Source organism: Hordeum vulgare, chromosome 6H (assembly GCF_904849725.1).
Source record: "Hordeum vulgare subsp. vulgare chromosome 6H, MorexV3_pseudomolecules_assembly, whole genome shotgun sequence".
Classification (NCBI taxonomy): domain Eukaryota; kingdom Viridiplantae; phylum Streptophyta; class Magnoliopsida; order Poales; family Poaceae; genus Hordeum; species Hordeum vulgare.
Window position 1 is genome coordinate 377230854 of NC_058523.1, and position 14494 is coordinate 377245347.

Sequence of the window (14494 nt, forward strand, 5' to 3'; positions counted from 1 at the left end):
TTATTAGTTTAAGGAGCAAGTACTACTTACATTACCCCCACTATGAACAGCCGAAGTTTATTTTGGGATACGTGAATTAGCAGGAGACCAATGTAAGAATTGGCCTTGAAAAAATATGTTAGAATAGGCCCCTCCTAAACTTCCCCCCTCTTCAACTCTCTTCAAATTTCTATTCCCTATGTGTACCTCTGACCAAATAACAATAATATTAAAATAGTTTATAGAATGAACAGCACATTTGATTCATAATCGACAGTTATTTAAAACAGAATCTCCAAAGGTTAAGCACACACACAGTTTGTCATAAGAGGAATGAACGTAGCACAACAAACTATATATAGTTGGAAAAAAAGGAGCGACTTACATTTCGTACTGCACTATTTCTAGCCACGACAGGCAAATCATGTCATTAGTACACTGACAGAAATGCCTACAAGGGTGGCATAAAAACAAAGAACCAAAGACCTGAGCTGAAAAAACAGGACCAAAGCCAAAAACACAAAAAAGAAAGGAGATTCGGTTGTTCCCTCGGTTAGCTAACATCGGAAACCAAATTCACTTTCTTGAATTCAGTAACTGAGCATGTTAACAGGATCATCAAATTAACCAAAGTAACTAGTAAGTTTGGCCCCCATACTTCTCACAAAACAAACACGCCCATAATTCAAACAGTGTCGTCGGCCAGGCCAAGCTTGACATACTTTCGATAAGACAGCCACAAGCCCACAAGTAAGAAGTACCACCCCATATAATGGCAACCATGCCTTATAACCAAAGATAAAGGTACCAATTATAGCAGTACAACAGATATCCACGACCTTAAAATATAGGCCGGATCAGATGGAAAGCCTCAAAATAATACAGGGAGAACAAGCCGAACCATTAAGTGGTTAACTGTTGCTTTCCGTACCATGCCGAATTTCGTCTAGTTGAAGTCAGGCTTCTCAGGGTAAGTGCAGCCAGACTGCTGGATGATAACGTTTGCTGCGTAGCAACCGGCCTTTACACAGTCCTCGATGCTCTTCCCTTGAACCAACTGAGAGAGGAAGCCTCCAACAAACGCATCACCTAATAAGAAACGGGGAGTAACAAGTCAGGGGCAGCCGGAAAATCTTAACTGAAACCTACAATCCAAATTTCAAATCAGACTGTTGTTTCTGCAGAACTATTAATGAATATATTCACCAAGCATGCATCTGTCCCAGATTGTCATGAATGCTCAATTCTCAATATTAACAATTTGAATTTCAGGTAATTGTGCAGCTAGATGCTGCTACAGATGAATATCTGGGAAGAGAGTTGTATATGTTATGCAACTCTACATCTTATAATTGTGACTCAAAATAGTGGCATTTATTGCGCAACGGAAACAGCTCTATTATACATTTGATCAATCAGTGCCATTAACAACTGGTGCAGATGTCCCTTTTTATATTATCATGAGAATTTAGTTTGTTAGCTTACGTCAACATTGTTTTTATAAATACTCCCTCTGTTCCTAAATATAAGTCTTTTTTGAGGTTCCACTATGGACTACATGCGAAGCAAAATAAGTGAATCTACAAAATCTAAAGTATGTCTATATTAATCCGTAGTGAAATGTCTTAAAGACTTATATTTAGGAATGGAGGGAGTACATAACATCATTAGTAAAAAGATATTAGATTTGCATGGGCTTTTCAATATTTCCGTCATATAATACATGAAAATTAGAACCCATCAATATTATTTAATGACAGCAACTTTTAAAGCAGTGTCCTTATAACAGTGGCTAGTTCTGAAGCAACAGGAAAATTAAATCAACTCATCATATGAAAGAAAAACCATACCAGCGCCATTGGTGTCAACAAGCTTCTCCTTGGGCAATAGGATCACAGGGAATGTTTTCACCTATTCAAAACATAATAATATTTAGGTTTAGCACATTATCTTTACATAAATTGACTTAACTAAATTCTATGTGAAATTTTACGTGCCCATCCTTTGATGAATCAAAATTTTGATGTGACAATCAAATAAGCAAACAATTGTGAAGAAAACAGATTGCTTTATAAATCTGCTCACAACAGCAGATTTATTGTCAAAGGAAAGAATTCGCTATCCTTAAAATATGCAATTTTGCTATTTTGACCTACAGCCTATAATTGGATAAAATCAAGCAGAAATATATACTTGGTTATTTACTTTCAAACAAGCTGTTGCATACCAGCAGGTTGCTATACCTAAATATATATGAATAAAGGATAAGCCTAAAATGCAACTAGCATGCATCCAATTGAAAAGGAATATACCTTCCCATCCTCAGCCACAACTACTGGATCAGCCCCCTGAGTAATCACAGCAATCCTCTTTTGTTTTCCAGAAGCCAGAGGCAATTGTGAAATCTTCAAAGCGATCTCCTCGACATTATCAGTCTACAAAATTACACATGTAATTTTCAGCAGTGCAATAAACAAATAAAATTATTTTACAAGGATTGAGAAATTACCTCCCACCCTCGGACTTTAGAGAAGATCCTTGCCTCAGTTTCATTTCCAAAGATGTAGTCGGCATACCTGAAATGGTAATACACACAAAACATGTCTTAAACAAATGACCCAAAATCTCCATCAACTACCTGAAAAATTAGCATGTGGCAAACATGGTAACATCTTTTGACACTGCTTATGCATTTGGAGTTAAGCTCATGTACAGTATCTCAAAAAATACCCAAAACATTTAGCAGAGAAGGTAAACTTACGGAAGAACCTTCTCCTGGGCATCACGGAAAAACTCACAGATAAAGGGAGCGGAGAGGTTCATCAAGAAAACCTGGAAACAACATGATCAATTAAACACTGGACACTACCACTTCACATGTAACTTTTCTGTTCTGAACCTTTACCTTGTTATTTGCAGCAGCATGCTCAGCAACAAGCTGAATAGATTCAGGGGACACAGTAAGGAAAAAGCCAGCAATATAGATGTATTTCGCTTTCTCAACTGTCAGCAACAAATGTCACAGTTGTCAGGAATTAAGTAATCCACCAAATTACAATAATATAGCAAAGTAGAAGATGATGTACAACTCAACTACAGTTTCCACACACAAAAAAGCAAACTCAATTAGTCATTCAGGAAACAAAACATTAATGCTGCGTTTGGATGTATGTATATTCGGCTCCCGAATCGTGAATTGGTTTTCGCAAGCCTCCAAAACAGCCGTTTGGATGGTTATGGTATTGAGTGATGGAAACTTGGGTCAATTCTAAGCGGCACAACCTCACAGTTCCGCACTCTTTCCCACGTTACAAAGCTGCGAACTCCACATTGCACTGAAAGTGTTTGTCCCGTAAAACTTACAGTTCCGCTCGCCCTCCCAAAGAAATAATAAGGGCTCGACCACGGCGGCCAGGAGCTAGACTATGGACGACACTCCCGCATCGGGAGGAGAAGCGAGGCGGAGGCCAGGAGCTTGACCACGCCGGTCTGACAGACGCAGAGACGAAGGCCAGGGGACAGAGGCCAGGTTGTGTAAGCGTATCGAGATGACTTAGTCAGAAATTTGCAACTCAATACTCTGGGCATCCAAATATAAATTTGAACTGGTTGAGCTCTTTAGATTTCAGCTATCCAATGCATGTACATCCAAACAGAAAATCTTGAATCACAGTCGATTTCTTTAGAACGTTGACTGTGATTACAAGCTATCCAAGTTGACGTCAGCATCAATTCAGCAATGATGAACATAATCCAAGCTAAGAGTTCAAAAGAGATCAAAACAAATACCTAGTGCCCAGTTCTCTGGCTTCTTTAGATGCTCAGATTTGTAGCAGTTTGCTGCAGATAAGTTTGCAATCAATGACCTGACCACATAGAAAGATATATAATTCAGATATTGTTAGAGAAGATGCTCAGGATCTAAATGTGGTAAAAACTAAAAAGATGGGATAGAATAATCGCATTTAAGTAATTAAGAAATATAAACAATGCAAAGACCTATGTGTTCATGCCTTATAAAAGTTGCATGGCATTATGTTTTAAAACTACGTGCTCCGCTCAAATTAAATAACTTTGTCCACCATTCTCACCATATACACGTCCCTCCCAAGTTCCGACAAGATTGAAACTTAACTTCATTGCATTACAAAATGGCATGCATCACAGGATAGATGCATCACAGGATAGTTCAATAGATAGCATAAACGTTTGACAGTGTTAATAGTTTCCCTAATTAAAGTGAGATGCACATACAACTATTACCATTTATAGAGAACCTGGATGGACGTATTACATTACCATTCAGAATAGCAGTGTACTATCATAGAGCATATACTAAGTTTTCTGGTAATGCTGTGGTCTTAATTAAGCAAGTTGGTGAAACAAGTAAACGTTACAAATATGAATAATGAATCATAAAAAATTGATTTCCAGTACAACATTTAAAGCCACAAAATAGAAGGAAACACAATAGCTGGTGAGAGGTATTATCATAGGTGGCATACCTTTCGCCACCAACAACACAGACAGCACATGTGCCTGTAGGAGCAGCCTCATCCTCGTAGTAATGAACCTAGATGAATACGAGACAAGACCAAGTCAGCATTAGCCAGTTAATGAATAGAACAGAAACATTTATATGATAAAATGGCAGGGCGAGAAAAAGCTCAAGAACTAACAGTGACTCCTGCAGCTTTAGCGGCGCTCTTCATCTCCTCACCATACTTGTCCTTTCCGATGCAACCCATGTAACTTGTTGCACCAGGAGTTTGAAGCATCCACTGCAAAATACATGATATATAAAAGTAAACAAACAGATCTAGCAAAATCTTTTGGTTGGTCATGGTTTACTGGTCTTTCGAGCTTACTTGGGCAACCCTGATAGAGTTCTGCGTGGCTCCTGGAACATCAAAAAGAAGACATAATCAATCTGAAAAATCAACAAGATAAAAAGAAATAGCACATTATACATGTTAAAAACACATTACCTCCAGCAATATATTCAACATTGCCCTTGCTGGACAACTCATCGTACCTGCCAAAAATCACAGTATGAGGTAAGAAATTATGCCATTGTACAAAATAACGGCACTGAGATGTTGGTAACGACTTAGATAGATGCTTACATAGGCAAGTGCTTGTCCTCCGCGAGAATGGCATTGTTCAGCTTGACATCATACCTAAAACAGAGAAGGAAGCATGTCAGCACAGTCATGATTACAACACATGTTACATAATACTCGAGCAACAGCATAGCAACAAAGCCAAGCATAAAGCACTACGCCCAACCCCTGATCGAGCATTCCAGCGTCAACTGAACCAGATTACACAGCGCATATCAAGCGGCTATAATTGGAGATCTATGCCAACAGATTCGGCAAAAAAACAGGAACACTAGCGGAACATGTCGCACATGCAGTCAATTTCAATAAGCAGCCCAAGCGAGACTTACTATATCCATCTAAATTATGTCTCCTATTTCTATGTAGAGGAACGAATTTTCAATAGCATAACTTGGGCTCCTAGAATATGGCGCGGTTAACAGAGAAATCGCCTGTGATATATCCATTGCATAATTTTGGATGAGTGACATGAGGGGCATGTCCATCGACTGTCAAATAAAAAATAAAACTATCGTTCGACTCTTGGTACCGTCCTGCGCCCGTACCAACCCGCGAAGCACTTTCTGTCGCCTCGGATCTGATGAGCAGAGGCGACGAATCTATCGAAGCTAACAAAACTATACCGTACGGATCCGGAAACTAACGCGAACGGAGACAAACAAAATTCAAAACCACAGATCGGAACGCAGAAAGCGGGGCAGAGGGGCGGGTGAGATCGGCGCGTACTTAGCGAGGAAGGCCTCGTCGACGACGGCGGAGATGTCGAGAAGGGGGTTGCCCATCCCCAGGAGCACGCCCTCGAGGTTGCTCGCCGCCATTCTCCTGCTCCTCTAGACGACGACGGCTGCGCAGGGAGGCGAGAGCGAGATCTGAGGTCTGCGTTGGCGAATGGCGAGAGGTTCGTTCCAGTGGTGGTGTGGTGGTGGGATGATGGGTGCGGCGGGGGTTTTAGTCGGCCTCGCCCAAACCTCGCGGGGCCCACCTGTCACCCTCCGTCGCTCTGCGTGGTTGGTGAGCGTTGCATTTGCAGGTGGAGGTGGAGGGGCAGTGGAAGAAGATCTAACCTACCCACCACGTGGTACTGCTACCAACTCTGTTTCTCGGATGCTCGCTGACGTGCGGGACCGAGGTTGACACGTTGCGGCGTTTGAGTGGTGCGCGCGCTCTTCGCTGAGATTGCTTTTGGTGCGGCAATCGATGCGTGGGTCCTTTTCGCCCACCAACCGCGTACAAATCGGTCGGTGCTCGGGAGTGGTGCACGGTGGTCCCGCTTATATAAATATTATTCTCTTTATCTTAAAATAAATGATTTAATTTTATATCTCTTCATAATCTTTCCTAATAATAAAGAAAATTCGATTTCTGGTCGTCCGTCATGAAGATAACTTTAAGGTTTGCATTTATTACCCACCATGCCACTGTTAGTAATAGAAAACGTTTTAGAAAGCAAAAAAAAATCTTGGATTGGACCGGCCCATGTAAAAACCTCCTACATTACGCTCTGCATGCTGGGAGAATATCCAGCACACCGTATGGGCCGGCCCATGCACAGGCGCCTGCTTTTAGTTTCGTTTATTTACTTATTTTCAGTTTCTTTTTTTTTAAATAATTTAGAACTTCAAATAATCTTTAAAAATTTAATAAACTGGAAATTATAAATCAACATATTTTAAAAAATAAAATGTTTGTGACTTCAAAAACTGCTCGGAGTTTTTTAAAAAGTTATCGCATATACAATAAAATGTTTGTACAATAAGAAAAGTCCATGATTTCAAATACAATTCATGTATTAAAAGTTATTAAAGGCATTTAACAAAATGCTTTCTAATTCAAAATATGTTAATGCATTTAAAAAATGTCCTAAAATTTTAAAAATAGCTAATGCCTGTTTTGATAGTTTCTTTTTTTTATTTAAAATTTTTCGTTCCATTTTTGTTTATTTCTAATTTAAATAATTTAGAATTACAAAAACTTTTGCATATTAAAAAAGAGGAAATTTGAATTAAATGTTGACGAAAACATAAAATGTTTGTGGATTCAAAAAAAGCGCCGAATTTTTATATTTTTTTGCAAATTCCAAAACAATGTCCATGAATTTAATAAATATATTACTGATTTATAAAAATATTTGTTTATTCAGAAAAACTTCATGCGTTTCAAAAAATGTTTGTGAATTTAAAATAAAATCCTTCAACATAAAAAATTATGTTCGTCTTTTCTTGAACTGGTCGCCAATTCAAAAGAAAATATTTAAACCCGTTCGAAATATAAAAAATATTCACGATTTTTAGTAAATTGTAAAAAATGTTCTCGATTTTAAAATTGTTTCCATATTTTTAAAATTCTCACGAAAGATTTAATGTATGTAGTTAAACATTAATACTTCTAAGTCTTTGTGACAATATACCTATGTGAATTTTTAAGAATTAACTCTTGGATGGATCAAATTATTATTGTACGTTTTAAAAAAGATATTGAAATTCAGAATAAATCTTTGAGTTGCCAAGATTTTTGACAACCATGATATATATTTTTTGAAAATGTAAAGATTGCTTCAACTTGTGGATAAATTTAAAAAAAGAAACATTTTCTTGCATTTGTATATAAAAATTTAAAATCAAGCGATGATATATGAACATAATGTGGTCACCATCATTGGAGATTATGTTTTTATGTTACGTGGCAACGCACGGGCCATTTTGCTATCTCTCCCTCATAATAAAGCAAATAGGGTTTCTGGTCGTCCGTTATGGCATTTTTTTTAAAAAGTCCCTCACATTTTATGTATTCAACCCGCACTCCCTTTTTAAGTGGAGAAAACGAAAAACGGTTCATTCGGTCTGCTATATATAAAGTGCCACATCTATTTCAGCACAGTCATGTACCTACCGTAGTGGTCGACGCACCGCCAGCTTGCTGCAGAGACCTGAGTTCGAGTCTAGGCCGGCCTGTTTTTCGTTTCCTATTGCTTCATTTTTTTTAAATTCAAATGCTTTTAAAACATTCATATCTTTTAAATCCTAAATCTAAATCTAGCATGTTATATATGAAAATCGCTCAGAAAAAAGTGAAGATTTCAAATATGCTATTATTTTACATGTTACTTTCTTGTTTTTCTTTTCCTATTGCTTCATTTTTTATGTAAATTAAAATGTTTTTCAAACATTCATATCTTTTAAATCCTAACTCCAAATCTAACATGTTATATATGAAAATCGCTCAGAAAAAATTAAAATTGGTCACGTAATTTTCAAAATTCATATTTAAAAACCTGTGTCCCCGGCCGTTTTAGCATATTAGTAGCCCAAATGGCTATAACTCAACCCTTTTACCCCATAATCCTCGATTCAATCCCACATAAGCTTATTTTGTTATTTTTTCTATTGAGCATGTATTTTTTATATTAATAAAACAAAGAACTGTGAGGCGCTTTTAACGGTTGTTGTTTCACGCACAAATTTAAATATATGGCGCACAAATTTTAAAACGGAGTGAGTACTTAAAATGAAAATATATGGAACACTGGTGAGCATAATAAAAGGTGTTGATAATCTATCGAGGTATTTAACGTGCTTCATAAATTAAGCTGGTCTTTTTTTCCTCTCCGAAGAGCATATACGAAAACCGTAAGAGTCTAAAGATTTTTTATTCAGTTGTAACACATGTACGTGTGACAAACTGAGACGAGAAAGAAGGAAAATAGCTATAGTCATAAGACATGTAACAATGTCTCCTGTTGCAACGCACAGACATTTGTGATGATAATAATAAAGCAAATAGGGTTTCTGGTCGTCCGTCATAGAAATTACCCATCAAGTTTGCATAAATTACCCACCATGCCACCGTAAGTAATATATAACGTTTCACAAAGCAAAAAATCCTGGACTGGGCCGGCCCATGTAAAAACCTCCTATATTACGCTCTGCACGCTGGGAGAATATCCAGCACACCGTATGGGCCGGCCCATGCACAGGCGTCTGCTTTTAGTTTCGTTTATTTATTTATTGTCAGTTCAGTTTTATTTTATTATTTTAAATAATTTAGAATTTCAAATAATCTTTAAAAAGTTAATAAACTGAAAATTATAAATCAACATATTTAAAAAATAGAATGTTTGTGACTTCAAAAACTGCCTGGAGTTTTGTATAAAATGCTCGCATATACAATAAAATGTTGCAATTTTAGAAAAATATTTGTACAATAAGAAAAGTCCATGATTTCAAATACAATTCCGTGTATTCAAAATTATTAAAGGCATTTAACAAAATGCTTTCAAATTGAAAATATGTTAATGCATTTAAGAAATGTCCTAAAATTTTAAAAATAGCTAATGCTTGTTTTGGTAGTTTCTTTTTTTATTTAAAATTTTCCATCCATTTTTGTTTATTTCTAATTTAAATAATTTAAAATTACATAAACTTTTGCATATTAAAAAATAGGAATTTTGAAATAAAATGCTGACAAAAACATAATGTCCATGAATTTAATAAATATATTACTGATTTATAACAATGCCCATGAATTTAATAAATATATTACTGATTTATAAAAATGTTTGTTTATTTAGAAAAACTTCATGCCTTTCAAAAAATGCTTGTGAATTTAAAATAAAATCCTCCAACATAAAAAATTATGTTCGTCTTTTCTTGAATTGGTCGCCAATTAAAAGAAAATATTTAAACCCGTTCGAAATATAAAAAATATTCACAATTTTTAGTAAATGCTTGTAAATTGTAAAAAATGTTCTTGATTTTAAAATTGTTTCCATATTTGTAAAATTGTTCACGAAAGATTTAATGTATGTAGTTAAACATTAATGCTTCTAAGTCTTTGTGACAATATAACTGTGTGAATTTTCAATAATTAATTGTTGGATGGATCGAATTATTATTGTATGTTTTCTAAATAAAATTACTGAAGTTCAGAATAAATCTTTGAGTTACCAAGATTTTTGACAACCATGATATATATTTTTTTAAAATGTAAAGATTGCTTCAACTTGTAAATAAATTTAAAAGAAGAAACAATTTATTGCATTTGTACATAAAATTTCAAAATCAAGCGATGGTATGTGAACATAATGTGATCACCATCATTGAAGATTATGTTTTTTTTTCCGTGACAACGCACGGGCCATTTTGCTAGTTAATTATAATATAAAGTTGAATCCTCTGTTTTGTGACGAAGAAATCAATATTCAATTTTTTATAAACAATTGTACTCCCTTGGATCCTTTTTTCTTTGCGTTTAAAATCCAGCCCGCATACCAAGGAGTTGAGCGCTCACAAAAAATTAGACTGTTTTGTTCCTAGATGCTATGGAGAAAATGCTGGGTAGTTACTTCCACTGCCCCTCCACCTTAATGCTGGGTAGTTACACAGGATTGGCTTAGTCTGCAACCCTTAATTCTCGTGCACAATTATTCATCTCACCATCTTTTTGCATGCAGACTCTCTCTCTCTCTTCTTCATCTCTCACCATCTCTGTGCATGCACGCTCTCTCTCTCTCTCCTCTTCATCTCTGTGCATACAGCTCTCTCTGTCCGATTTTGCATGCATACGACTCTCTTTATCTATGCAAGTATGCCTTGGGAAGGGACGTGGAATATGAAAGGGAGAGATGGGAATTATTTGTGGATGCGCTTGAGGTAGAAGATAAGGGATTGGAGGGTACTATTGGAAAGAGCAGCACAAAGATGCTAAGACGCGGACCATTGAGGAAAAAATGAGATTTTCTTATATGCAAAGAAAAAAGGACCGGAGGGAGTATTGTACAGAATGTTCAACCATAACACAAATGCATGCATCATCTTCTCTTCGGTCTTATAAACATCATGCACCTTCTAGCCGGTCTTTGTCATTGAACTTGTCGTCCATCATTATCCTCTGAATCTATTGTCCCTTAATTCTACATGCAACTTTCATGTCGTTCTTTTGTTGTCTCCAAAGGTTAAAAAAAACTCGACCACGTCACCTTCTTCCTGATCTATTCCTATTTCAATGAAGCTAAATATAGTTGAATGCGCATGTATTGCCATGAAACAACAAACTTATCTATGAAAACATATAAAAAATCATCATATGCGGTGTGTATATCACATACTAATGAATGTTTTGTCACAAGATGCTTGGAGTGTGTGCTCCTTGTGTCACCCTTTGTGGGATGTTGCGTTTCATGGCTCATTGGTCGGTGTGGTCTTGTGATGCATTTGGAAGTATCGGAGGAACATGGTCTACGACACTGTGTTCCATTGGTGTTGAGCTGCATCGGACGATAGTTGACCAACTATGTCTTTCGGTGGTTAGAGCCCCCCGTCGTGTTGATCTCTCATCCCTAAACCTCTGGTGTTATTATTTTGCTTGAACCTGATGTGTGATCCCCAGCTGCAATCCCTTGTATACAAACCTATAACCATCTCAAAAATAAGATGTTAGTACAATTTAAGGTGGGTGATCACCCTTTGTTGCATGCCTAGAAAAGCGTACCACTCGATCTACCAGAATGTCACGTATATGTGCTAGCATGCAAGAAAAGAGGATGTAGAGAAGTTTGGTAAAACTACTACAAAGCCTGACGATTTCACCTTGTTCTTCCTCTCCACAATTTTTGTGCTTCGACTTCAAGTTCATCTCCTTCCTATCACATCGTTGTTGTGTTCGTAAAGCCACGTGACTTCCCAACTTTTACCTTTCTCACACTCTGTGATTACTTCATTGCGTATATATATGCATCTTGTGCAGCATAGGCAGAATGCTTAATTTTATACTTATTCAATTCCCATCGCTTAAGCTGTAGTGGAAAAGATTTCTAGCATTCAAGATTCAACACTAGCTAGCTAACAAAGTGTGAGATGTTAAGCCTGGATTGGTACTAACCTACATTTCAGTTGGCTTTGTCTTGACAATAAATGTGATCGGCATATCAAATGTATATGCATATTCTTAAAGTTTCATGTGGAAAAGCATTATGTTTCACTTCAAAGAAAATAAGAAAGGACACATTTGTAAGTCATTTCGTCAAACTAACACACATCATGTGAAAATTGTAGGGTCATGGCTTACTTGTTTAGTACCTTTGTTTCCATTTTGCTGGAATATATTTGTACGATTTATCACATAACTACCAAATTCTTTTTGTTACACTTATTTAGGAGCAATCATGTGGTCTCACTGTTTTTTATCAATTATTTTCCGACAACTACATTCAGTAGAATTTGTAGCGTCCTCTTCCTGTCTCTTAGGAATTGACTTAGATGAGGACCGTAAAAGTACGATATGTTAAACATGCAAGACACGATGAGTACATAGAAATGAGAATGTGTGCTTTGTAATCAGTGCGATTATGGGTTAAAAAATATCGGCCTCAACATATCTAGCAAAACTCAAATTTGCAGGATGAAAGCAGAATTACTCTATGGTACATAGGATACAACACAATTTTGCCCAATTTACACTCATACTCAAATATGGGAATTCTAAATTTTCAACTCCCACTCAATCAATCCCCATAATAAATCTGGAACAAAGACATGTTGTTTAGAATGTTAGTCGGTCGGTTCTTGATTGGCTAGTAGAAAACATCAATGAACGGGTGAGCAAGAACTAACATATAAAAGAAACAATATAAGTTCTGACAAATTGTTGGTTCGGTTCAAACATCAACACACATAACAGTTCCATTTTTTTGAGAAAACGCAAAGGACCTTTGCGTTTCATTGCATTTAAAAGATAGAGTTTGGTAATGGTGACGCTGATTTGCCATGAAACGTGTTATTGAGTATTGAGAGATACAACATAAGATGCATTTAGAGATATGTAGGCACAACCGCACAAAAATTCACAACACTGGAAAATAAGATTGGATTTTAGGTTTCTTTTATATTACTTCTAGGTCATTAGGGAGTCCCGAATTAGGGGGGTCTTCGGGCCACCTACCTATTCTTATGGATCGAACTCGTGGGTCGTTCAACCGTCATTGAAGATACTAAGATCAAGGTGGACTCCTTCGAAGACTTGGCGTGCAATCCAAGATAACGTATTGAATGTGTGTGTTTCTTCCCTTGGTGTAACCGTCATTGTATAAGCTCTAGCGCCCCTGGTATCTATATAAATCGGAGGGTCGTAGTTCGTATGAGAGATTAAGTTCATCACAATTAGGGTTTAGACCACAACATTCGATCTCGAGATAGATCAACCGTGTACTCTGTACTACTTCATCAATACAATAAGAGTAGGACGTAGGGTTTTACCTCCATCAAGAGGGCCCGAACCTGGGTAAAAAATTGTATCCTTCGTCCCCTTTTCTCCATCGATCCAAGATCCACAGTTCGCGCCCCTACTCGAGATCAGCCAATTTTGACACCCAACATTGGTGCTTTCATTGAGAGCCCGTTGTGGAACTATGGAGGATCGATGGCTCACCTCATCATTAATGACGACATCCATGTCGGGGACGTTTTTGTCCTTGGGCAGATCTTCATGTTCGCAGCATCGTGCTGCATGCCGATCCGCCGGTCACCTAGACCGAGTCAGAAGTCTTGCCCCCGATCAAGAGATCAGGTTTGGGAACTTAGAGTTTGTCGCCGGTCCCCGGGGAGACCTTATTTTGACAACACGTCTTGCCTTTGATGCCTCGGCATTAGAGGAGGTGGATCTCGTCCTCGAGATGGCTCCTGTCCACGCTCCGGTTTCCAATCCCGAGTTGGGTGCTTTATGCGGATCACCAGCGGGTGAATGCAACTCACGCACGGCCCCGAATATTCCAAAGACGGCGACCCATCTGGTTGATCCCATCATTTTCGGACGTACGAACACCATGAATATCAAGGAATTAGACGAGTTGCTTGGCCGAATTTAGGCCATGTGAGCGTCCCATGACCAAACATCGATCTGCGACGAGATCAGAATTAGACCCGATGACACGGAAATCCATACCCCACCTATCACTCACCTGATCTCCAGTGTTGAGGGTCCAGCGGAAGGTTCGCCCTCCCGACCACTAGAACTCAGAACCATATGTGTCCCAGTATCCGGTAGCCCGGACTCTCCAGGCCATTCGACAATCGAGTTATGCTCCAAATTCAATTCGAAATGCAAGCAGTCGTGTCCGGCCGGCCGTCCAGGCTCCAAACTCGATGCTCTAAACTCCTCAACGATATCAGATACATTTGGCGATACCAGAGGCACGTGTTTTGCCGAAACACCAAAAAAATTCCCACCCACCTCCCAATATAGGCGTCATCTGAGCATCTCAGAAAGGCCTAGCATGCGGGACCTCCACCGCATCCGACAAGAGCGAGGAGAAACAGTCCAACACTTCGGGGCTAGATTCCTATTGACCATAAACCAGATACCGGACTGCAACGGCCAGGACATTATAAACATATTCCGAC

At 37.9% G+C, this 14494-nt stretch overlaps 1 protein-coding gene across 1 annotated transcript; it reads right to left on the minus strand.

Annotated features, from left to right (window-relative positions):
- Nucleotides 1-730: 730 nt before the first annotated feature.
- On the minus strand, nucleotides 731-6107 carry LOC123406230 (adenosine kinase 1). Its single transcript, XM_045099715.1, has 13 exons — nucleotides 5829-6107; nucleotides 5106-5159; nucleotides 4968-5014; nucleotides 4848-4879; nucleotides 4659-4760; nucleotides 4485-4552; nucleotides 3769-3845; nucleotides 2885-2982; nucleotides 2741-2811; nucleotides 2489-2555; nucleotides 2292-2414; nucleotides 1830-1890; nucleotides 731-1068 (listed from the first exon to the last, which is right to left on the minus strand). Exons 1-13 carry the CDS (start codon nucleotides 5918-5920, stop codon nucleotides 926-928), a joined length of 1035 nt encoding a protein of 344 aa, XP_044955650.1. The 5' UTR covers nucleotides 5921-6107; the 3' UTR covers nucleotides 731-925.
- Between the last annotated feature and the right edge of the window lie 8387 nt (nucleotides 6108-14494).